The 23,208-nt window shown below is 43.1% G+C and overlaps 3 protein-coding genes across 5 annotated transcripts; all 3 read left to right on the top strand.

The window, feature by feature from the left end:
* The first annotated feature begins 1,140 nt into the window (after positions 1-1,140).
* tmem33 (transmembrane protein 33) lies at positions 1,141-6,180 on the top strand. 2 transcript variants are annotated; one of them, XM_037462226.2, is made up of 9 exons: positions 1,176-1,282; positions 1,974-2,026; positions 2,674-2,741; positions 2,873-2,967; positions 3,065-3,252; positions 3,453-3,520; positions 3,914-4,047; positions 4,604-4,687; positions 5,241-6,180. In XM_037462226.2, the coding sequence occupies exons 3-9, from the start codon at positions 2,694-2,696 to the stop codon at positions 5,368-5,370; spliced, it is 747 nt and encodes a 248-aa protein (XP_037318123.1). In that variant the 5' UTR covers positions 1,176-1,282; positions 1,974-2,026; positions 2,674-2,693; the 3' UTR covers positions 5,371-6,180. The 2 variants fall into 2 exon arrangements, with proteins under 2 accessions (XP_037318122.1, XP_037318123.1); XM_037462225.2 differs by lacking the exon at positions 1,974-2,026 and having other exon boundaries at positions 1,141-1,282.
* A 971-nt stretch (positions 6,181-7,151) lies between these two features.
* On the top strand, positions 7,152-15,008 carry bbs7 (Bardet-Biedl syndrome 7). 2 transcript variants are annotated; one of them, XM_037462076.2, is made up of 19 exons: positions 7,152-7,664; positions 8,030-8,095; positions 8,219-8,281; positions 8,389-8,564; positions 8,653-8,839; positions 8,935-9,007; positions 9,107-9,214; positions 9,370-9,500; positions 9,819-9,903; positions 10,040-10,142; positions 10,271-10,463; positions 10,562-10,636; positions 10,723-10,788; positions 11,052-11,191; positions 12,674-12,838; positions 12,956-13,065; positions 13,159-13,262; positions 13,458-13,581; positions 14,119-15,008. In XM_037462076.2, exons 1-19 carry the CDS (start codon positions 7,629-7,631, stop codon positions 14,250-14,252), a joined length of 2,139 nt encoding a protein of 712 aa, XP_037317973.1. In that variant the 5' UTR covers positions 7,152-7,628; the 3' UTR covers positions 14,253-15,008. The 2 variants fall into 2 exon arrangements, with proteins under 2 accessions (XP_037317973.1, XP_037317972.1); XM_037462075.2 differs by having other exon boundaries at positions 7,153-7,664; positions 10,720-10,788.
* Positions 15,009-15,199: 191 nt separating this feature from the next.
* ccna2 (cyclin A2) lies at positions 15,200-18,626 on the top strand. Its single transcript, XM_037462077.2, has 8 exons — positions 15,200-15,816; positions 16,439-16,670; positions 16,805-16,911; positions 17,056-17,279; positions 17,368-17,572; positions 17,650-17,763; positions 17,905-18,038; positions 18,115-18,626. Exons 1-8 carry the CDS (start codon positions 15,589-15,591, stop codon positions 18,164-18,166), a joined length of 1,296 nt encoding a protein of 431 aa, XP_037317974.1. The 5' UTR covers positions 15,200-15,588; the 3' UTR covers positions 18,167-18,626.
* Positions 18,627-23,208: the final 4,582 nt, after the last annotated feature.

The raw sequence follows: 23,208 nt of genomic DNA, 5'->3' as shown, positions 1-23,208 counted from the left end.
GAGGATAGAAACACTGTTTAGTGCAGCAGGCAGAATCATCAGCTAATCATAAAAAATGCATGCAAGGCACGACGCCGCAGCCTTACTTACTCTGTGTGCCGAGTTGAGTCTCCGCAGTTTAATTACGAGCCCTAATTCCCAATCGCAGATAGTGTCAAAAAGTCTGCGACTATTTCTCAGAGATTCTCTTTAACGAGTGGAAACTTAGAGTCCTCCTGCACCATTTTATACATGATGAGCCATCAGTAATGGGATTATTAAACAAAAACGTTTCAGGCGCTGGCGTTAACCTTTTTTAATGCCTAATTAGGTTTTGCAAAGAAATAATTAGATTCTACAGTGCTTACACTGCCTATATTTTCAAATGGCATCTGCAGCAAACACATCATCCTGCGACACTCGTGCCAATATTCTGCGGATATATGCGCTACAGCAGCAGTCAGATGTAAAATTTTAAAACATGTTGCGACCAAATAAGGTGCACTTAAAGCTAAAATAATCATCCGATGCGCACTATAGGCCGGGCTGCAGGAACACGGTATTCTGGTCGAGTGTGCCCTCTGGTGGTGGTTGGGTTGACCATTGTGGCATGAGATCATTTCGATTTTTGTCATTTCTGTTATTTACATTTTCCGAGAAAATATAGAAATAACCAACAGACAAATAAGCTTTATTCATCCAGTGCAGTTTTCAATCGGTGCTAAAGCTATAAAAAAAAAGATTTGCGCGGTGACCACTGCGCAGGCGCGCACTGCAGCTTTTTCCTTGTTCCCTGCATCCCTTGCTGTGACGCCATGCCATATTGAACACAATAAAACAACCATATTGAACACAATAAAACAAGTGAGGAGCTCTATATCTTAACAATACTTTTGTCCTTTAGTACACTAAAATCAATCTAATGATAAATAAAAACAAAACTGTCTTGTTGTGTGATTCCTGAAAGAAATGTCTTGTGTTTTGGCTTCTTTGGCTTCCTTTAATACAGCTAAAAAAGATATTACCAACACATATGCCAATACAGCCCAATGTAGCAATTTTTGTATATCTTTTTCCTTTTATAATGCAACACTTCCGCTAGAGGGAAGTGTTGCCTAATGGACCAAGGAAACCAGCCACAAACTCTCACTCTCAAATCTCGCGAGAGGCACCTTTCTTTTCTTCTCGCTCCCCATGCATGCTTCAGAAGGTCAGCTGATCATTTACTTCATTCAGAGTGGTGAACAGTAGCCTGTCACTTTTAAGCTAGCACGCAACGTAACTGTTCGACGCTGTAACGCTGGTAAGCATTGTGTTTTATTGTTCATTTTATTATTATTATTACAATCAACCAGGAGTATTCCGTCAGTGCGATCTCCTTTAAACAGCTGACGTTAGTAAGTTTAGTAACGTTGCAAGGGCTATCGAGCTAGCTAACGTTAGCGCAGGTTTTAGCTCAAATGCTAGTAACGATGGTAACAGAATATTCTAGAGCCACCTGCTAACGTTAGCTGGCTTCACGTTGTAGCATTAACAAACCACCGACAGAAGTCTAAACTGTGTTTACAGACGCTAATCCGTACTGATCCATGCGTAGATCTACGGTTCGCCACGGTCCTCCATTTAATTTGAAGTAACGTTCGTTAGTCATTACTCACCGTAAGAAGCTCGGTTGGGCTAGCGTAACTGAGCTAACGTTGTCTTAAACAAGATAATAGTTTATACGCTCATATAATAACTGTTCATATGTTTTGTATGTTACTAACGTTATGTTCATTATTAGCGCTGTCAGTTAATTATTGTAAAGTATAAAAACAGTATTCAGCTCTGAATTGTGGTTATTGGAGTAAAAGTAAATGGCATGACTAGACAAGATATTAAGCTACGTTAATTGAACTACAGAACCGAAAAGTACTGGACCTCAGTCGATGTAACTTTTTCACCCCTGTGGATTCAAAAGATTTATTGACAAAAATACTTCATTATTGTTTCAGTAATTCGTTGAGGAAGAAGCCAAGCATGATCTTTTCATTCCAGTTTCTCAGCTGTGAGTTCTCTGTGCTTCCCTTTGTCAAATGTGTCAGGTCACTGGTGACATGTGTCATTCTGAACACACCCAGCTGAGGCAAACACAAGTTGTGTTGACCATTGAGGCATGACATCCTTCGGATATCTGACAAATTCGTCGTTTACATTTTCTTATAAAATATACAATACCCAAAAGACAAATCATCTGTATGCAAGCAGTGCATCATCAAATGTGTGCAGTGACCTGTGCAGGGGCAAAATAATTGGTCATTAGAAGAGTAATTGCTTCAGTAATTATTGAGAAAGAAGATCATCTTATTCCAGCTTTTTACCTGTGAGAATGTGATGCGTCCCTTTGTCAAATGTGACAGGCCACGGATGACCTGTCATTCCCTACACATTTAAGTTGAGGCAAATTTGGGACTCTATAGAAAAATTCATATCTGAAGAATTGCTGCCTTTATTCAGACAATCAACTTGGAAATGTCACATGTCGCTTATAACTGTTTTTAATGTTTCCCGATGGAAAGAATGTCATCTGACTAATTGAAGAAGAAATCAATATTTAGTTGCTGCAGCCCAAGAAACCTTTTTAAGTAGTTACTTGTGACTCATGTTGGTTTGAATGGTCAAATGGCTTCATGATGAAATTTTTCTCCCGAATAGAGCAACCCACTCTCCCAAAGATGGCAGACACAAACCAACAAAGTCCTCCTCCCCAGCTAGGGCCATTGGTAAGTTGAGTGTTTGTGCCACACACCGTCCCCTTGCGGCTCCCAGCGCATCACACTACTCCATGCGCCACCATCGCCTCAAAGTTAGTTCCCTTCACGTGTTTATTTATCCTCTTTCCTCATTTCCACAGCAATTTTTAATGAGTAACAAGCTGGAAACTGCAATGTGGCTTTCTCGACTCTTCACAGTCTACTGCTCCGTTATGTTTATTCTACCAATTTTGGGGTGAGTTACAGTCAGTGCACACTAACGTTCACCCTTCCCCTCCTTTCTCCCAGCCGGAATTAATGTGAAAGTATTTGTGACCACTTGTGTATTTCAGCCCGTATGCAGCAGCTAACTTCTATCAGCGAGCCTTGTTAGCGAACGCTCTTACCAGCGCCCTGCGCTTGCACCAAAGGCTCCCACGCTTCCAGCTGAGCAGAGCTTTCCTGGCCCAGGCTCTTCAGGAGGACAGCTGCCACTACTTGCTCTACTCACTCATCCTAGTCAACTCCTACCCCATCACGAGTATCCTTTTCACTTTAAAATATTGGAAAAAGACAAATGTATGGGCTGTATGTTTTATGGAGCAAGTCTTGTGACGACCCCATGGTTTAATCATTAAAACATTATAATCCAGAAATATCTGACTCTCCTAACTGCACTAGATTGTTGTGGCAAGGGGGTTTCACCATATTGTTATGTTTATCCTTAACACTTGTGACCAGTGAGCATCTTCCCAGTCTTCCTCTTCTCTGTGCTCCACGCCACCACCTACACAAAGAAAGTCCTCGACGTGAGTACGAAGCAGCAATCATCCGCTCAGACATGTTTAATGCTCATAGTGGAGAGCGAATGACAGTGAGCCTGTTGTTGAACATGTTTCACCCCCCCGACGAGGGCTGGTTGAAAGGGAGTCATTGCCCTGTGTCACTGCGGTGCCTGAGCACACTGATCAACTGCATAAAATACCTAGAACACCGGACGAGAGTTTGCACAGAAGCTCCGGGCGCTCCGACTTCCATTTCACTTACATTTTCAGAAATGAAATAAATGTAATTTAGATAATGCTATTGGCTTTAACATGTTTGTGTCTGTATTGGTATCTCAGGAACACACATTGCCTCACAGCAAACTTTGACTGCTTTGTCGTTTCTTCTGCTTCTGATGTTCTCCTCCTCCTTTGCAGTCTGTGGGCCCCAATAGCTTGATGTTCATCAGAAACCTCCTGGACAAACTGACATCCAATCAGCAGAACATCCTCAAGTTCATTGCCTGCAATGAGATCTTCTTGATGCCAGCCACTGCTTTCATGCTCTTCAGGTAAGTGCACGTGTTAAGTGTTTCTTTTGAGTTCTTTATTGTCTCAACATTGCATATATGATAGAAGCAGCTACTGTGTTCTTAGACAGTTTGCTGCTCATACAACCATCAGTTGAACACTGATCTTGTGTTGAAATAAACTTGCGGGGATTATGTGGAACAATCCAGTTGTCGGTGCTTGTCAAACAACCTACAGGACCCACAGGAATTGCCGTCTAGATTTTTATCTAGAGGTGCACAAAAATGCAATCCTGGATATCTGTGTTCCCAAGTTATGTCCATTCATCCATTTTTATTTTATTTTTAAGTTTATTAACTAATATGCATTTCTGCTTCAGTGGTGATCTGACAGATCCTTTTCCTTTGCATATTTCCAAGGCTCCCTACGGAGTTACAAGGAAAGCAGATAGTTATTGTTTTGGATTGCATTAGCTTTTAAGGACTTTCTTTTTTTCTGCAGATCACACTTTTGAAACATACTGAGTAAATAACTATTGATGTTATAGTTCATAAATATAATGTTGTAATGTCTGTTTTCCCTTTATCTTTTTGACAGTGGCCAGGGTAGCTTGCTGCTGCCTTTCATTTACTACAGGTTCCTCACCCTCCGCTACACATCCAGAAGAAACCCATACTGCCGGTAAGATGACGAATGATCCCATCATTTGACACAAAGCATCATTCTACAACAAGTTAGTTCTTTTTGCAGAATCAGGGGTCAAGAAATCCTGAAGGTTTCTGTATTACTCTGAAAGTTTACCTGAGACATTTGGCATTTGACGCAAGAGATATTCGCTTTGCCAACCAAAATAAAAATACAGAGTGCCGTGTTGGAATGTCTGGACCTTGCATGCATGGAAGCGATGATTCAGCTGCAGCGACATTCAGCCGTCAGTAGGTCATGTGCGATGCAGTCCAGCATTATCAGCGTGTTTTTGAGCAAAGAGACATTGGGAGATTAAATATGGGAGATTTGTTTGAGGTCATTCAGAAACGGTGTAGCGGTTACATTGAAACAGCACTCTGTGTCCTGTTGAATCCAGTATTGGTCCGACTGCATGTGTGTGCAACGGTTTTAATAAACTGCCATCCATTATGATAAAGTGTTATGCTGAGTTTTCTCTGATATGACATAAACCAAAGGATGACCTTGCCCGGCAGTTAATTATTAAACAAATCTGTTTCCACCCTAGCACCTTGTTCACAGAGCTACGAATTCTTCTGGAGCACTTCATCATGAAGCCCGCTTGCCCCGCCTTCTTCAGGAAGATGTGCCTCAGCAGCATCGCCTTCATCAGCCGCCTCGCCCCCGCGGCGGTTTGATTCAACCACGTAGACGTTTGGTTTTCTTTCTGTTTTGGTTTTCCACCATTTGACATGTGAACTTTGATGAGGACAGACATTGCCATCAACAGAAGGAACTGTTTTTTGAATGTCAACTTTACAGTCTCTGCTCTAACGTCTCTGTATATTTGAGTATGGTTGAAGAGCAGCCAGTAATGCACTGAAGTCTCATGGTGATATTTCTTTTCCCATCTTCTTAATGTGACCTCATTCATACGGTGGACACCTCTCACTTTTATGTTCACTGGATGCAGCGCAGTTAGACTTAAACTGTGATCTGCATGTTCTGGCAGTTATTTTCTTTATGTCCTTATTTATTCATGAAAATCACTTATTCAAATATGAAACATTAACATTAGTAACTTAAATTAAATGTGCTTATACATTATTCATTTCTTTTTTTAACATGATCATGTTGTGCTTGGATAGATGGAGGGCTTGTTTTCCGTTTCTATGTGGTCCAATTTTTTTTTATGTGCAAAGCATCCAGTGCTCTGATTTGTTTAAATGCCTAAATTAAAATGTGTTCTATTAATGCCATTGAACCACTCTTTTTAACAACATGCAAAATCTATACATGTGTGATGTCAAAATAGCTGTTGAACTGAGAAACAAGATATCTGCTGTATTTTATAGAATGTTTTAAGGTACCAGACATTAGCTGTAGGATTCGTGCTTGAACAGAGTTACACAATGTCATGTGTTGAATGAGTTTCTTCTTGTTCGAAAGCTGTTTTGAAATTTGCTTCATTTATTTGTCGCTAAGTAGTTTTCATCCTGAATCCATGCTTTTTTTTTTGCCATTTTGCTTCCGGACAAAACCATTTTTATGATGAGAATGAAATGATCTCTTAATTAAACCAATAAAATATTAAATATTAGGAAAGTGGTTTGAGTTTATGATTTGTTTTGATTGCTTTAGTTGAACCTGGCCTTACAATCTCTGCCTCATAAAGTAAAGACCCTCCTCCCCCCCCCTCTTCTCATTGAGAATTGAGATGAATTGCATAGATGTTTATGCCTACAAATTAATTAACCCAAAGTTGTGAGTTTATTTTTAAACATACCATCGCCGATGTCAATTCCATCTCATGAGTGGATGAATATTTAGTGTTAAAATATTTCTTTAAATTTGAATGTATGCGTTAAGATACACTACACTTACTGGCCACTGCACTCAGTACAGATGTATGACTGGCAATCTCAATACAATTGCTTTTATGTTGCCCATAGTGTTTACGGGTTTGTGACACTCAATTTAGGTACATGTGTTTTTAGGATTGAGCTCATGGTTACTAGGGGGGATGAATATGAAGTCCAGTGTAAGACCATGTTTAATTAGGCCCAATGATGATGAAATAAAAATCAAAGAATATTTGAATTAACACACAACAATGTCAAAGAACCTGCAATGGATCTTGTAGAACAGTGGTTCTCAACTGGTCAGGCTCCGGGACCCACCATCACCCCTTAATGACAAGCTGTGACCCAAAACGGGGGGGGGGGGGGGGGGGGGGTAGCGGTTAGTCAGCGCCAACTGAAAACATGGACGGACGAGCCGGCAAAAAAACCGACACGCCGCTGCATTCAATAAAAATCATATGATTTTTTTTTTTTTAATTTCCCATGCAACGGCCCGCGACCCACTAAAAACGGGTCCGCGACCCACCAGTTGAGAACCACTGTTGTAGATTGTACTGTTGTGCTTTGGCCCTGGTTGTCTCAAATGAGAGGAGCCTCTGTCTTAGCCCACCAATCAGGACGCGGTTACCAGTCGGTCTCGTCCAATGGCGTTACGGCTTGTTTCTTCAGCAGCGTTGCCATTGACAACAGTTGCTGCATTTATTCCGACCTTAAGTGTTTGAGAGAGCTTCTATCCGCGTTTAAAGAGGTTTATGTTCGATTTGACAGCACGTTCAAACCGTGACCCGTTTCCGTGGTTTCGTGGTCGCCCGGTAAATTTAGTTTAAGATGATATGATTTCACCAAAGGCGTGCCAGTAAATCGTTTTAGCCAATTAGCCTGCTAGCTAGCGTTAGCACACCGAGCTAATCTCCTCGCTTTAGATAATCTTTGGTCTCTCTTCGCCGTTACTTTCTTCTTCAACAAGAGTTGAATTTGAATTAGGTGGACTGCAACTGATGGTCTCCGCAGTATTCCGACTGGATAACCATACGTAACATTTTAACGTTACATGTTTATCTTCTGAGATAAAAGCCCGAGTGGAAAAGAACAAGATGGAACTCCACCTTAATCGAGTAGATTACATGCAGGTAACGCCAGAGGACAGCCGGTGGTTCGTTCGATTTATCTACCTTTTAGATGTTTTTTATTCCTACATTGTATTCATGAACATTTGTCAAAATAAAAACACTTTGCATTTGAAAGACGAAACAATAGCAAGCAAAACAACTTACAGATTAAATATAAGCACTGGCTGTAATTTACTGTAAAGTAGCAGTAAACAATAATATTTGTTTTCCCTGACAAGTGAATTTTTTTTTCTGACCAGATGAACTGAGGTGATGGGTCTGGATACTTTAAATGTTAAATCAGAGATGTATACTAAGGCCCGGGATATTCACTTGCAGTGTTTTCCAATATGTGTAACACAATTTCTTCCACTTTGTCCTCATAGGTTGGTGTGACATCCCAGAAAACTATGAGGCTGCTTCCAGCATTGGGAAAAAAGGCAACTCAAAAGGTAGTTCTGTCAGATCGCTCTTTGTGCTTCTTCATTTGCCTTCAGTTATACCGGTTTGGAGCAACTTGTTGTGCTTTAAGTGTTTCATTCTACAGCCTCTTGGTTGTTGTCTCTATGTTTCAGGTTGCTATCGCTGATCACGATGGTATAATCACTTGTTTTGGGATGAAGAAGGGAGAAGCACTGGTGAGTGTCCTGGATAAGATTCCTCTTTTCTTGTCATACAGTTGGTTTTATCTTAATGCGTACAATTTGAGTTTGTAATGTTAAGGAATGTGACTCTGGTGTTTCAGCCCGTGTTTAAAACACTGCCAGGGCAGAAAATAGCCAGACTGGACCTTGGAGGAGCTGCAGGAACTCCGCAGGAGAAGATCTTTGTTTGTTCTGGTTCTCAGGTCCGAGGATTCACCAAGAAAGGCAAACAGTTCCTCACCTTTGAAGCCAACCTCACTGAAAGCATCAACGCCATGTAGGCACCGCCGCTCCCCTTCTCGTTTGACTTGTGCTGCTTGAATGACTCGCGCACAACTGTTAACCGTTGGTCATCTCTTCTCCAGGCACGTTGCAGGCGCTGACCTGTTAGTGTGTGCAAGTTACATCTACAACCACTACTGTGACTGCAAGGACCAACACTACTACCTCTCTGGAGACAAAATCAATGACATCACCTGTTTGTCTTCAGAAAACCTGACCCGCCCTGTCCCGGTCCTGGCGTGTCAAGATCGAGTCCTCAGAGTATTGCGGGTAGGCCAATGATAGTTGCTTTTCTGATTTTAATACAGGTTGTTGTTCTATGTGAAAATAAATATAATAATATATGTTGTTTTTTTATTCTGTAGGGATCAGAGCTTGCCTACGATACGGAAGTCCCTGGCCCTCCATCTGTTTTGGAACTATACAACAAAGAAGGAGGCGAGTTGACCTTCCTGTGTGCTGTGCACTAGAACAATAACACTTAACAACTGCTTTGTATGGTACAGATCTCGTACGACGTCGTTGATTTCTCTGCAGGTGAGGAAATCCTCTACGGAACTACCGATGGCAAAGTAGGATTGGTGCAGATTGGTGAGAGCGCAGCTGCGACCAGATGGGAGATCGACAATGACAAAAAGAAAGGAGGTACACTCCTAACACGATCACAGGGTTTTACGGTTTTAACCACTAAGAGTCCTTTGACATTATCTCTTAGGATGTGAAATAAAGGTGCATGCATAACTTATGTCTTCTTTTCAGTTTGGACTTGGCTTTAATTAAACTTTCTTGTCTTCCATCAGGAATTCTTTGCATCGACACCTTTGACATAATGGGAGACGGCGTGGGTGACGTCCTGGTGGGCAGAGATGATGGCACTGTGGAGGTCTATGGTTTCGACAGCGCCAGTGAGCCCACATTACGCTTTGAGCATGTGAGTTATGCCAAGCGCGACTCTTTTATCAATTTATTCCCTCCAATGTCCATCAAAAATCGCTCAAATTTTTGGTTTTGAAATGTTGATCCTGTGTGTCTGTCAATTCATTTTTCATACCCAGATCAATGCAAGTCTTGTCTCTTTTAAAAGTATTAGGTAGCTTACAAAATGAAATTCTACTAGTAACACCTTGCATCCCTGTACCTGTTACCTTACTGGCCTTTTCTTAGATAGCTGTGTCTGTTGATCTCGTTTCATCAAATGACTGATGCTCATCATTGATGGCCAAATGTTCCTGGATTGTTTGGACTTTAGGTGTTGTCGGAGAGTGTGACCTCCATCCAGGGTGGGTGCGTGGGGAAAGAGTCTTATGATGAGGTCTTGACTGCGACTTACACAGGTTGGATACAATTCTTTCCAGATAACTTGCAGAGAAAAAGACATGTCTGCTGTTGTGACTATTACTCAGGCCGTCATCTATCTGCGATATGAACCACTTTTTTTCGGTTTTTCCGTCCTGTCATTGTGTCTTTCAGGATGGGTCACTGGTTTGACCACTGAGCCCCAAAAGGCCGAGTCCGGCCCCGGAGACGAGGTCAGAATGAGCAAGGAGATGCAGTCCAAAGTGGAAGCACTCAGGTACCAGCAACAGTGCTTTGGTTTCTCATTATACAGCATGTTCTGTTTTTTGTTTTGTTTCATGCATTTGACTTCCTATACATTTACGTACATTTTAGTGAGATTTCAAGACTAAACGTATTTCCCAGGGCAGAGCTGGAGCAGCTGCAGGTCAAAGTCCTGCAGGGCCGAGAGCAGTACCAGCAGACCTCTCAGTCGAGCACAGCCGTCTCTGCCGTGCCCGTCTTCAGCATCAATGACAAGTTCACCCTCTGCCAGGACGATGCCAGCTACAGCCTCACTCTTGAGGTGCAGACCGCCATTGACAATCTACTGCTGCAGGTCTGCTCGTTATCATAACCCTTTGCAAACCTCTGTTGAGGCCCACGTTGGAGTTGTGAACAGGCGTGAACAAGTGTAATGACGAATCTCCTGTGCAGAGTGACGTCCCCATTGACCTGCTCGACGTGGACAAGAACTCTGCTGTTGTCAGTTTCAGTGAATGTGATTCAGAGGTGAGCGGTTCAGGTCCTTTTGAAAATAAGTTAATGAGCCTGCTGCTGCTCCCAGAGGCCTGATGCTCTTCTTCTGTCTCCAGCAGCCTAATGGGAACTTCCTCCTGGCCACGTACAGATGTCAGGCCAACACTACCAGACTCGAGCTCAAGGTATCACCTGCACATTGTCGTATCCTGTTGCTCCCACGTCCTTCATGAAAAGCTTTCCTTCCTGTCATGGTTCTTCCGTGTGTAATTATGAGGCTTACAGAGGGTGCTGAGTGGACTGTTGTGCTGATTACGTCAATCAATTTACCCGAAATAGAAGCACTCCTGTTGTATTTTCAACAAGGGCCAACAGGTCCATCTGCTTAAACTGTTTGATTAACCCCCTCAGGAGGAATAACGTGTTTAATCCTCAATGACCCTTCTAGGTGAGGTCCATCGAGGGACAGTACGGGAACCTCCAGGCTTACATTACCCCCAGACTGCAACCCAAGACATGCCAGGTTCGCCAGTACCACATCAAACCGCTGTCCCTCCACCAGCGCACACACAGCATAGACCAAGAAAGGTAAAAGACGTCCACTAAATAGACTTGAAGTTGTGCTCCCTGTGTGAGATTCTCCTCGCTTTGTTGACACAGTGTGAGCGTGTCTGTGTGGGATTCTGCTCGGGCCGCTGGTTCACATATATGCAGATTACAGCTGTTAATCTTCTGCTTCCCCCTTTGGCCTCAAAACATTGGTTTACCCATTACTTTTAACTTCTTGAGACATATATATATATATATACACTCACCGGCCACTTTATTAGGTACCCCATGCTAGTAACGGGTTGGACCCCCTTTTGCCTTCAGAACTGCCTCAATTCTTCGTGGCATAGATTCAACAAGGTGCTGGAAGCATTCCTCAGGGAGTTTGGTCCATATTGACATGATGGCATCACACAGTTGCCGCAGATTTGTCGGCTGCACATCCATGATGCGAATCTCCCGTTCCACCACATCCCAAAGATGCTCTATTGGATTGAGATCTGGTGATTGTGGAGGCCATTTGAGTACAGCGAACTCATTGTCATGTTCAAGAAACCAGTCTGAGATGATTCCAGCTTTATGACATGGCGCTTTATCCTGCTGAAAGTAGCCATCAGAAGTTGGGTACATTGTGGTCATAAAGGGATGGACATGGTCAGCAACAATACTCAGGTAGGCTGTGGCGTTGCAACGATGCTCAATTGGTACCAAGGGGCCCAAAGAGTGCCAAGAAAATATTCCCCACACCATGACACCACCACCACCAGCCTGAACCGTTGATACAAGGCAGGATGAATCCATGCTTTCATGTTGTAGACGCCAAATTCTGACCCTACCATCCGAATGTCGCAGCAGAAATCAAGACTCATCAGACCAGGCAACGTTTTTCCAATCTTCTATTGTCCAATTTCGATGAGCTTGTGCAAATTGTAGCCTCAGTTTCCTGTTCTTAGCTGAAAGGAGTGGCACCCGGTGTGGTCTTCTGCTGCTGTAGCCCATCTGCCTCAAAGTTCGACGTACTGTGCGTTCAGAGATGCTCTTATGCCCACCTTGGTTGTAACGGGTGGTTATTTGAGTCACTGTTGCCCTTCTATCAGCTCGAACCAGTCTGGCCTTTCTCCTCTGACCTCTGGCATCAACAAGGCATTTCCGCCCACAGAACTGCCGCTCACTGGATGTTTTTTCTTTTTCGGACCATTCTCTGTAAACCCTAGAGATGGTTGTGCGTGAAAATCCCAGTAGATTAGCAGTTTCTGAAATACTCAGACCAGCCCTTCTGGCACCAACAATCATGCCACGTTCAAAGTCACTCAAATCACCTTTCTTCCCCATACTGATGCTCGGTTTGAACTGCAGGAGATTGTCTTGACAATGTCTACATGCCTAAATGCACTGAGTTGCCGCCATGTGATTGGCTGCTTAGAAATTAAGTGTTAACGAGCAGTTGGACAGGTGTACCTAATAAAGTGGCCGGTGAGTGTATATATATATATATAATCCGGCCTTCTGTCTGTCATACAGGCCCATGAATCGGCTCAGCCTGGTGGGACAGTTCAGTTTTGCTGAGATCCACTCCTGGGTGGTCTTCTGTTTGCCGGAGGTACCCGAGAAAACACCTGCAGGAGAGAGCATCACTTTCTGCTTCCATAACACTTTTCTTGGAACGCAGCTTGAAGCCACATATTGGTAAATGCTAGCAGAGAGTAGGAAGGGGCTTCTAGGATTACATGTATATTTGGGGGGAACCTTTATAACCTTTCTGACGCTTCTTGTTTTGGTAACCTTTTGTTTTTGTGATTTTAGCAAAGGTGAAGGCCACTTCAAGTCAGACAACATCTCTACCATCTCCATACTGAATGATGTTCTCTCTAAAGAAGCCACCAAGAGAAAAATCAATCTGAACATTTCATATGGTAGGTGGGGTATAATTTATTTTTACTGTCAGCGGACGGAAACATTCAGGGAATAATATCCCACAAATGAAGTGCTGTTTATTAACCTTTCAGATATCAATGACGACTCTGTGAGCCACACTCTGAAGATGATACATCCAAAGCTGGAATACCAGTTGTTGTTGGCTAGAAAAGTTCAGCTCATCGATGCACTTAAAGTACGTGTTGGTTAAATGTGTCGTCTTGATGGAGGAATTCATTTTTCTTTCAATACATTCACTGTTTATGGTCATGTGTTATGTCTCCTTTTGGTTAAAGGCTTTCAGTTCTCTTAGGGCTGTTGAACAGCTGGTTTGGAAAGTATTTTCTTCATTACCTGCCTATCCCCACCTCACTTCCTGTCTGATTGACAGGAACTCCAAGTTCATGAGGGGAACGCCGACTTCCTCATCCCAGAGTATCGCAACATCTTGGATGAGTCCGCCAATCTCCTCGAGGAGTACAAGAAGCAGCCGGCGCATCTCGAGAGGCTTTATGGTGCAGCGTTATTTCTGTATTTTAACATGTACACGTGTGCAGGAGAAGTTTTTTTTTAAAAGCTCATAAAAATTCATCCCCTGATGATCGAGGTTTGTGTTTTCTAAAGATAAGAACAAATAGTCACATCTAAAGGCAAATATAATCACTTAAAGACTTATTTGGATTAGGAAGATCTGAGATGAGTGTGAAGCAGTATGACAATGCATAAGATGAAGATAAATTAAGATGTAATTAAAAGTTCAAATACAGGAATGATTCAGCACTCAAGATACCACAAGAGACTTCATTAATCTTCTTTTTACAGACAACCTCTGTATGGTAATAAGTATTTCCACTGACACACTTATCAGAGACACTTTCACTAAACTTAGTTTCCTTCTTCCTCTTCATGTGTCTTTTACTAATTCTCTCATTTCCGAAATTATGAGAAGATGGTTCTGTTACTCAAATGTTCTGGTGCATGGGCTTGTTATTGTGAAGAAGAGCGTGTTGCCTAGTGGTAACTTAGTTTGTTTTTCTCTCTCTCTCCTGTAGGAATGATCACCGATCTCTTCATCGACAAATTCAAGTTCAAAGGCCAGAATGTAAAAACCAAAGTATCCTCGTTGCTGGAGATACTCGATAATTATGACTTAAATTCTCTGTTAGACTTTTTCAAAGAGGCATGATCTCATGTAGATAAGATATTTATTAATTCTTTATTTGTGCAATTTTTGTATTGTAAATACAAATGTGTTGTCTTGTGTTTCTTACTAGCAGTGTTTTTGTCATGTTGTCGTTTAGCTGTTTTTATATGGTGTACAAGATTTAAATACTAATAATATATTTTGATAGCACATAAAACCAAAGTTGGTAATTAGTAAACCACTACATGGTTGCCAGGATAGTACATTTTTCTCTTTTTATTAGTGATATCAAATCAAATCACTGTGAGACTGTTTGTAATATGTATAGTGAAATAAAGAGTATTCAATTCAACAGGAAGGAAAAGCTCATTTTATACCACTACCCATATGAGACTCTTTGTCAACACCACTCACTTAAGTCTGCAATCCAATGATTGTTAGTTAATTACCATGCACGTTGCCTTATTCGAAATCTGTATCCTCTTTACAATTGTTCAAATTGATGAACTTTCAAGAACCAAAACTTTGGTGGCAGGGTACTTCATTTGAGTATTTCTATTTGGTTCTGTTCAATTTTTTTTATTTCACAGCCGTGGTTTCACTTTATGAAATACAAAGCTGTGTCAAAGACTAAATGTTGGGAAGCCAATGCTATACTAAATACACCACTACATTTTGTTGTCCAGTGCTTGTTACTACTAAATATTAGGCAACTCATTTATTATGATGGATCACATATAGATTAAGACAGCCAGTAGTAGTATATAAAGTAATTCAAATGAACTCTGCCCGCTACATGTAAATAACGTTATCAATTCATACATTCAAATCAGTCAAAGCGGGTTTAGATTTGCAATCACGCGAACCTTGCACTCTACAGGCTCCCGTACTTCCGACACGTCACTACCTGTGCGGCCTGTGATTGGTCCGTTTCAATCCTCGCGGGCTACTTGAACTGAGAGAAAGCGACATATATTGTGCATCTTTCCGTGTAAATGGACCGAGGCTAGCTGGCTTGTGTGCAGGTTGGTACTGAAATCGGCAATAACGTGTGCGGCGACCTAAGAACTCTTTGGACCGCTTGTAGAAATTGTGCCGCCGAACTTTGCGTGTTGTTTTTCTGTCGGCTGTTTGTAATTTGGCGCAGAAATCCCGAGAGTGTGTTGCCATCTCAACAGCTACGACTTTACGAATCTTTAACCTGCCCGAGCAAGCTAGCAGCTAATGCTAGCCTCCTTGTAACCGTCCTTACCCGATCATCCAAATCCCGCTTTCTTTACACAAGTATTGTTCGAAACACGGGTGAACCTCGCCTGTAACGTGAGTACCTACGGGAAGCCAACCGATCCGCGTTGGGCTGAACCACCGAGTGTGCAACATGTCTGGAGCTAACGTTAACAGAGGACAAGCTAGCGCGGCTAGCGAGCTCCACAACCAGGAGAATGTGCTGTCAAGACTAAGGGGCTCTCTGAAGACCCGAGTGGCCGTGAGTGAGGACCAGGAGAACCTTCCACCCAAACAGGCGGCGGCCGCCACCAGAACCGTCCTGGGAGCCCTGCAGAACAACCAGCGGAGCAAAGCCCAGAACCAGCGCGGCTGCAAACAGGTCAGTACGGGCGACGATGCTACACGACTCGCCTAGCTCGAGCTAGCCTCCTCCGATCATCGCTGATCAAGATGGGGAGCGGGGGGGCCATTGTAGTTTTTGGAGGCAACTAATTTTGGATACAGTGTCATGTGCTTACCGAGTTTTAACCTGCCTCTTTAAAACTTTAAAATTCGTGTATTGCTTTGAATTAGCTACGCAAGTGTCCCAATGGATTGTCCGCCATTTTATTTATCACAATAAGTGTTACACGTTTAATACTCCGCTGATGTACGCGCAGAATTCAACGATGTTACTTAAATTAGACCACACACCGACGTGGTGCGTGCGCTTACACACTTTTAAACCCATTTCTTGAGTAAGTGGGTTCCTCCCGCCTTCCTTAGTGAAGGACACCAGCTTGGGTGCAATACGATTGCTCTCTAACCTTTTACCTTAAACACCAAGCGGATGCTGGAGTGCAACAAGTTATATACATTTTTTTTAAACCTGACATTACATTGCTTTTCTTAACTAGTATCCTGGTTGTCGCCAAACTTATTGTTGCCTGTTTTTCCTTCATTTCCCAGCTTCATTATCTCAGGTTTTTAAATTTAAAACAAATTCCCCCCCCCACTTCCAGGAGTCCTCACAGTCCTGCAAAAATGAGGAAAAAAGCTGCTCCGAGAAGCCCTCCACCAAGCAGTCGGCTTTCCAGATCCACATGGACGAGCCCGATGGCGCCTGCGTCAAGAAGCCGCTCCAGGTGGCCGCCGCCAGTGCAAAGTCCGACACTGAAACCATCAACGCCGCAGCCAGACTGCGGCAGCCCCTGGCCACCATTGAGATGCCGTCAGCAATGGACCTCAGCTTTGGTGGGTTGTGAACAGCTGGCAAAAAAAGCTGCTACTCTGCTAAAAACTTGCCTTTTTTTAATCTGCAAAATTTACTAATGAATTGACACTGTTTAAATATTTTCATTGTGCTAACTTGCCTGTTCACCCCTCAGACTCCCCCATGGACATGTCCATAGTAGAAGGCGAGGAGAAACCAGTCGACGTCAACAACGTCCCAGAGTATGCTGCTGAAATTCACACATACCTGAGGGAAATGGAGGTGAGAAAGGAAGTAACATGTTATACAACAGTGTACTAGTCATGGACTTTTTTCGAATGCATTTAAATATTAATTGAATAAAAATTAAGTGTGTATACTTTCTCGGCAAGAACAGTTCTTGAATGGCACACCGAATCTCCACAGGTAAAAACACGACCCAAAGCCGGCTACATGAAGAAGCAGCCCGACATCACTAACAGCATGAGGGCCATCCTGGTGGACTGGCTGGTCGAGGTTGGAGAGGAATACAAGCTCCAGAACGAGACTCTTTACCTGGCTGTGAACTACATCGATCGCTTCCTATCCTCAATGTCTGTCCTGAGGGGGAAACTTCAGCTGGTTGGGACGGCCGCCATGCTGCTGGCTTCGTATGTAGCCGTTCCATTCGGACAATTTATGCAGGAGACGTAAAATGCTATGTACAAGTTTTTAAAAAATGTCTATATTCAAATCCAGGAAATTTGAAGAGATCTATCCCCCAGAGGTGGCAGAGTTTGTTTACATCACAGACGACACCTACACCAAGAAGCAAGTGTTGAGAATGGAGCATCTGGTGCTCAAAGTGCTCTCCTTTGATCTGGCGGCACCAACAATCACACAGTTCCTCACCCATTACTTTCTCAACCACTCGGTTAATAAACGGGTGGAGAGCCTGGCAATGGTGAGCAAAGTTCAAATTGGTCAATGCCACATATCAGACATGACATATCAAAACATAATTACTTTTATTTCTTTCAGTACCTGGGGGAGCTGAGTCTGGTTGATTCAGACCCCTTCCTGAAGTACCTCCCATCACAGGCGGCTGCTGCAGCCTACACGCTGGCAAACCACACAGTGACCGGTGGCTCATGGGTAAGCTAGAGCCGACACAGGCTGTTCTGAGGAGTCGTGCCTATTTAACGACTACCTCAAGGATGTTGAGACCGAGGCGACCCCCCCATGTCTCTGAACTGGTGCAAACCAGCCAGATGACGCCGGCTTTGTCCTCCTCAGCCGCAGTCCATGACTGAGATGACTGGCTACTCGCTTGAAGATCTGATGCCATGTGTTGAGGATCTGCACCAAACGTTCCTCAATGCCGCAACGCATGCTCAGCAATCTGTTCGGGAGAAGTACAAGGGCCCCAAGTAAGTGTTACTCTTTAGATTTTGGCTTCAGTTTCATACTGTCTGCAAATGTTCTAATGGCGCCTTTTCTCTTCAGATACTCTGAGGTTTCCCTCATCGATGCTCCCACTAAATTGCTGCTGAAGTAACTTTCTCCCCCCCCTCCCCTGTCCATATAGTTTTGTACCAATGTCGGTAATATTTTTTTATTTTTAATGACGCTTTTCACATTTTAAATGGCACGGCCGGCTCTTCTTGGAGTAGTCGATGTTTAGAGTTTTTAAGGTATTTTTATATACTCAATCCTGACATTCATACCAGGTGCTGCAGTTGTGTTGGGTAATCAAGTTTTACTTTTAATCTCAGACAAAATGTAGAGGCCTCTGCTCTACAGTGTCAAACTCCAACGGACCTGCGATGTACTAAAGTCATTTCACCAAACCGTTTGTTCCACTTTTTTAAAGGTTGAGTTGATGGCATTAAAGTACAATGAGTCTGTAATGGAGTCTACTGTCTAATTACATTGGAGTCTTGGAAGGTAACAGCTTTTTCAAGTCACCATCTGCACTGTAAAATATGGCTCTTGTAAATAAAATTCGTTTAAAGTAACACTCACTGTCTGCATCTTGTCACAATCGACTCATGGGGGCAGCAGAGGACCAGTTTTTTGTCCTTCAAGGGTTCTTCAGATGAACAAATAATTTAAATGGGGGGGTTATGTATTGGTTAAATCATTTAGCTTGATTAGCTCTAAGCCTAGTTTGGAAAATGAGGTATAAATGCCAAGTTGTGGCGAATGAGTAACTTATGTCAATGATTTTGCTTCTGAAGGTAACAATGCTTTACTACAGATAAATATATAAAATAAACATTCCAGCTTTCCTTGCAATGTAAAGGGCAAAATTAAACTACAGCAAAAGGCAGAGAAATCTTTGCATTAATGTATTTCCATTTAGATTCACTAATGATTTGTGCATCAAAACAATGACAAACTAGAAACCAGCATGGCAAAAAAAGGTCCCTCTTATCTGCACGTGGTTGGCAATTAGTAAATTGCATTGATTCATTGATCCCACTGAACGTGAGCTACTGGCCGGTGGTGGAGAATCTCCTCCTCTCTCCCCCTTCGTTATAAATTGGGAGGTTGTCTTTGAGACGAGGCGCCCGAGGGGGGAGGCACAGATGCAGAGAGCTCTCCATTTCATCTGCGAGTGGACCGACCCGACCATGCACGCGCCCCACAGGTTTCCTGCGACGCGTCACATTAACGCCCCACTGGACGATTAAACCATGGGAACAGATGGGAGATCTGTGAGGGCCAAAGCAGCTGGATACCTGTTTGCCTTCCACATCCCAGCATCCGTGTAAGCTCTGAGATCCAAGCGCGGGAAAGGAGCCCCCATCCTTTTACTCCGGGAGGGTGGGTCGCTGACTCACCCGTCCACCCGATGCCTGCCCCCAGGAAATTTCTGGTTGCGTCCACCTCGCTGCCCCTGGCGCTGGACTGGGGCTGGAACCTGGGCTTGTACGTGGCGATTCTGCTCGGGCTCCTGGTGCTGATGCTGCTCCTCCTCTGGATGCTCCTCAAGCAGCTGAGTAACTCGGCGGGTAAATCCAGGCTGCAGCCGGGGCGCTCCGCCAGGCAGCCGCGCTTTGAACAAAGGTTGCAGCACGTTTTGTGAGGCTCCTTGGAGTGATTCATGTAAGGAAAAATGACTGGAAAACGATTCGTTTTGGACTTAATGCTCGTTCAAAATAACAAATAAACCTGTTTGTGTTCGTATTTACAGAAACCCCTCCGTTCTTTCAACAGCGTCATTTGTTTTCACTTATTTCTCTACTAAGCGCAAAAGTATTTTCACTATTCAGTACTTTCTATTGCTTTTCATCCCTCAGGTGAATTTACACAGTCGAGGTCAAACGTTTAAATTGCCAAAGGAAAAATAAAACAAAAAACGAGCCAATATATACAACCTGCATCTGGATTCAAGCTGATTAAAGCAATGCTTTCAGGAGGGCAATTTGCACTTCTCTCATCTCGCGGGTGAATTGCCAACAATGAGAAATATGAAAGGATCGGTGTGCCACATGGTCCACGTTGGGGTACAAAGTAAATGAGTCCCTTCAGGGACGAGGATCAGATTATGGTCTTGGGCTAATACTATTTCTCAGGTATTTCCCAGGATGTCTTTGAGTATAGTCTGAGAGGCATCAACAGCCCTGAAGGGAGCGTGTCCATTACACGTTGACAGCTGATTGCTTCACAGAGCAGCACAACAACAACAACACACTGTCCAGACTGATTGCTTCCGGGTGTGACGCTTCAGCACAGTTAAGGTTATGCAAGGGGGACTGTTTTTTAAAATTGTGTATAATAAAAAATCCAGTTTTTTGGACTTTTGTTAAAAAATAATATTGCCCGTAAATAGCAGGAGCATAGCTTAGCTCAGCTTAGCATAGAGACTGGAAACATGGGGAAACGGCTAGCCATGTTTAGTGCAAACAACATCCAACCAGCAGCACATTTTAAACTCATTAAATAAATGTTAGCTCCTCTGTTTTTTTTCTGTTAGTTTTGTTGAGCGCTAGACAGCTTATGACCTCTGTGGTGAGCAGCTTGACCCCCATTTGGCATCTGCATCATTCGCGAAGACAGTGCACACACACACACAGGCAGCTCACACACACAGAAGAAATCAAAAGGTCACATTTGGTTGTGAATTGCAACCTCAATACAAAACAAAGAGCTTTTGCACAAATCATTTTGCCTTTGTTTGTTATTTGTTGCTTTCAAAGCTGTGGTTTGAAAATGCTGCTAATTAGTTTTAATGTATGGTTTAATAATAATAAATCCACTCTGACTCCCAGATCTGAAGCTAGAGATATTAGTGCTATTTGCTTTTCAAAGGGTCCGTCACCACCAGGTGACGTCGGTTGAAAGGGAGCGGCCTGCACTCGATAACATCGGCCCTCGGGACACAGATGGAGGGAACTAACCCGAGCCCATCAGTGGTGGCCTGGGAGGACCATTGATGGATGACAGAGTTTATTGTCCGTCAGTCAGCACCAGGAAATATCGAGCCGTCCTCGGCTCTGTTTACGGAAGAAACTCAGTGGTTTTGCTTCCGGAGCCGACTACTCGGCGATGATGGCGGGCTGCAAAAGAAAAAGAGAGGTTTTCAGCATCCCTCAGTGGGCCGTTAGGAGATGGAAGCACTTTACAGCATCCACATGGTGGAATACATTTTATTTTGAGGGCAAAACTTTAGTCTGGAGAATGTATTTGTCAAAACAAGCCCAGCGGTAGGCTGAGGTGTTGTGGAGTTCATCGGGATTTGTTGTAATGGTTTTCATGCGCTGCGACAAAGTCTCCTCAGAGATTTAAAGCGGTAATTTAATGCGCTTAAATTTCATGTGACTTACTTGTGCGAATCACACAGCCACAGCTTACAAGCCACGAGCAAACATGCCATTCTCCAAAATACTGTGGAATTTTTTCGGTTGCTGCCGTGTTGCTATGGCAACCAGCTCACGTCCAAGTTTGCTTCCTGTTATAGCTATGGCGTGGACAAACAAGGTGACAGGAAGTATAAAAGTGACCATTTAGAAAGGTTTAAAATGTCTTTATAACATGCACAATTTCAAAACCTTTTGTATTCCCTTTTTGTTCAAAGTAGTTTAGCCATTGGTGGAATGCGGTATAGCTTGACCTATTGTGATTTTTACTTATGAGTGTCTAAATACCTTTCATTCCAGGTAGATTGATTGATTTTTCTTCCCTAAGGGTTCTGTGTACTAGTATATATTTCCCTTATTTTTCCCACCTCTCCAAGGGAAACAGCTCACTAACATCCACCACTGAAGGTACTGAAAGTAGTAGCAGAAATACAAACCTCCGTTCTGTAACCTTCATAAGATAATCAAATGACACTGAAATTCAAAACCAACTTCTGAAGGATCAGGCCTGACATTGCGTGGACTGTTCACACTCTGTTCCGCTCGCTTTCATCGAGGCTGGCAGGGACGAGGGCGGCGAAGGCGTCTTCGCTCTGCTGATCCCGCCGCTCCTTCACATCTGTCATCGAGCATCCGCTGTTCGTGTGTTGTTCGTGACGCGTTTCACCACTATTTCAAAATGGATGGATCGTCTTCATGGAGCTGGCCAACACGTTTCCACAGTAGTCCAGAATGTACAAAAAACAACAACGGTCCAATCGGGTTTGAAATTACCTCCAAAATGTTCGGTTGGTTGCAATCTGCAAGGCCGCCACTAGATGTCGCCACATCCGCCGCAGTGCGGGATGACCATTGGCGTTTGTGGAATCAATTTAGTAATTCGTTCGACTTATTACGTAAAGCTTCCGTCGTTACACAGTTGTGGACATTCCAAACTTGTCCCGGTTGGCTTCCTGCCGCGTGGAAACAAGGACATTTATTAAACCATTAATGATTCACAGGCTCCTCGGGTGGCAGCGTACAGTGAACGACATCAGCCGACAGCAGGTAAACACAAACACAAGCCGTTGCCTAGCAACGCGGCTCCCTCGAAACCCTCTATCCCCGCGGGCTCCCTCTGAATTCTACAGTGACTCGTCACTTTTTTTTTTGGAAGATCACGCAGGTGCGGCTGCACGGGAGAAGAGATCAGAAAGTAAGGAGCTTCTACCTGAGCAGAAGGTAAGAACATTAAGGGCGACTTGTTCCCCTCAACTGATGCTTTTAGGCCATAACACACAAACAACTTAATGAGGAAGAGGGGCTTCACTTAAAAGTAACATGACCTATTGTCAGTGTGTTACGATGTCTCTTGATCAGTTATTACTGCGGTTTATTTTCTTATAATAAAGGTTTATGTTTGAGCTAATGCGAACTTCCTAATTTCATCCTGGCCAGTTTCATCATGGTTTATATTTTAAAACATCATGTAATGTCTGTATGTACTAGAACTAAGTTAAACTTCCATGAGCTTAGAAAATCTGTGTTTTCAAATTCAAAAGGTTGTCAGTATTTATATATTCAGCTTAGTGCAGTGTTGGATTCTCTCAACCAATGAGCTTATTCAATTAACATGTATTTACAGTAAATATCAAAATGCACTACATTTGAAGCTATATAAAGCTGTAAAAAGCACAATATTTCAATCTTGAGATTGCAAGTATAAAATTCCAATAAAAGGAAATAAGTGAAGTAC

This window comes from Pungitius pungitius, chromosome 2, assembly GCF_949316345.1.
Source record: "Pungitius pungitius chromosome 2, fPunPun2.1, whole genome shotgun sequence".
NCBI lineage: Eukaryota > Metazoa > Chordata > Actinopteri > Perciformes > Gasterosteidae > Pungitius > Pungitius pungitius.
The sequence above is the reverse complement of the archived record's forward strand: the minus strand, read 5'-3'. Positions and strand labels throughout refer to the sequence as shown.

Excerpts from the sequence above, each read along its gene's own strand:
- bbs7 (XM_037462075.2), top strand. The coding sequence starts at position 7,629 with ATGGAACTCCACCTTAATCGAGTAGATTACATGCAG. Across the intron at positions 8,840-8,934 it reads GAGTCCTCAGAGTATTGCGG|GGATCAGAGCTTGCCTACGA; the intron begins GTAGGCCAATGA and ends TTTATTCTGTAG. Across the intron at positions 10,637-10,719 it reads TCAGTGAATGTGATTCAGAG|CAGCCTAATGGGAACTTCCT; the intron begins GTGAGCGGTTCA and ends TTCTGTCTCCAG.
- ccna2 (XM_037462077.2), top strand. The coding sequence starts at position 15,589 with ATGTCTGGAGCTAACGTTAACAGAGGACAAGCTAGCGCGGCTAGCGAG. Across the intron at positions 16,671-16,804 it reads AGCAATGGACCTCAGCTTTG|ACTCCCCCATGGACATGTCC; the intron begins GTGGGTTGTGAA and ends TTCACCCCTCAG. Across the intron at positions 17,573-17,649 it reads GGGTGGAGAGCCTGGCAATG|TACCTGGGGGAGCTGAGTCT; the intron begins GTGAGCAAAGTT and ends TATTTCTTTCAG.
- tmem33 (XM_037462225.2), top strand. The coding sequence starts at position 2,694 with ATGGCAGACACAAACCAACAAAGTCCTCCTCCCCAGCTAGGGCCATTG. Across the intron at positions 3,521-3,913 it reads ACACAAAGAAAGTCCTCGAC|TCTGTGGGCCCCAATAGCTT; the intron begins GTGAGTACGAAG and ends CCTCCTTTGCAG. Across the intron at positions 4,688-5,240 it reads AGAAGAAACCCATACTGCCG|CACCTTGTTCACAGAGCTAC; the intron begins GTAAGATGACGA and ends TTTCCACCCTAG.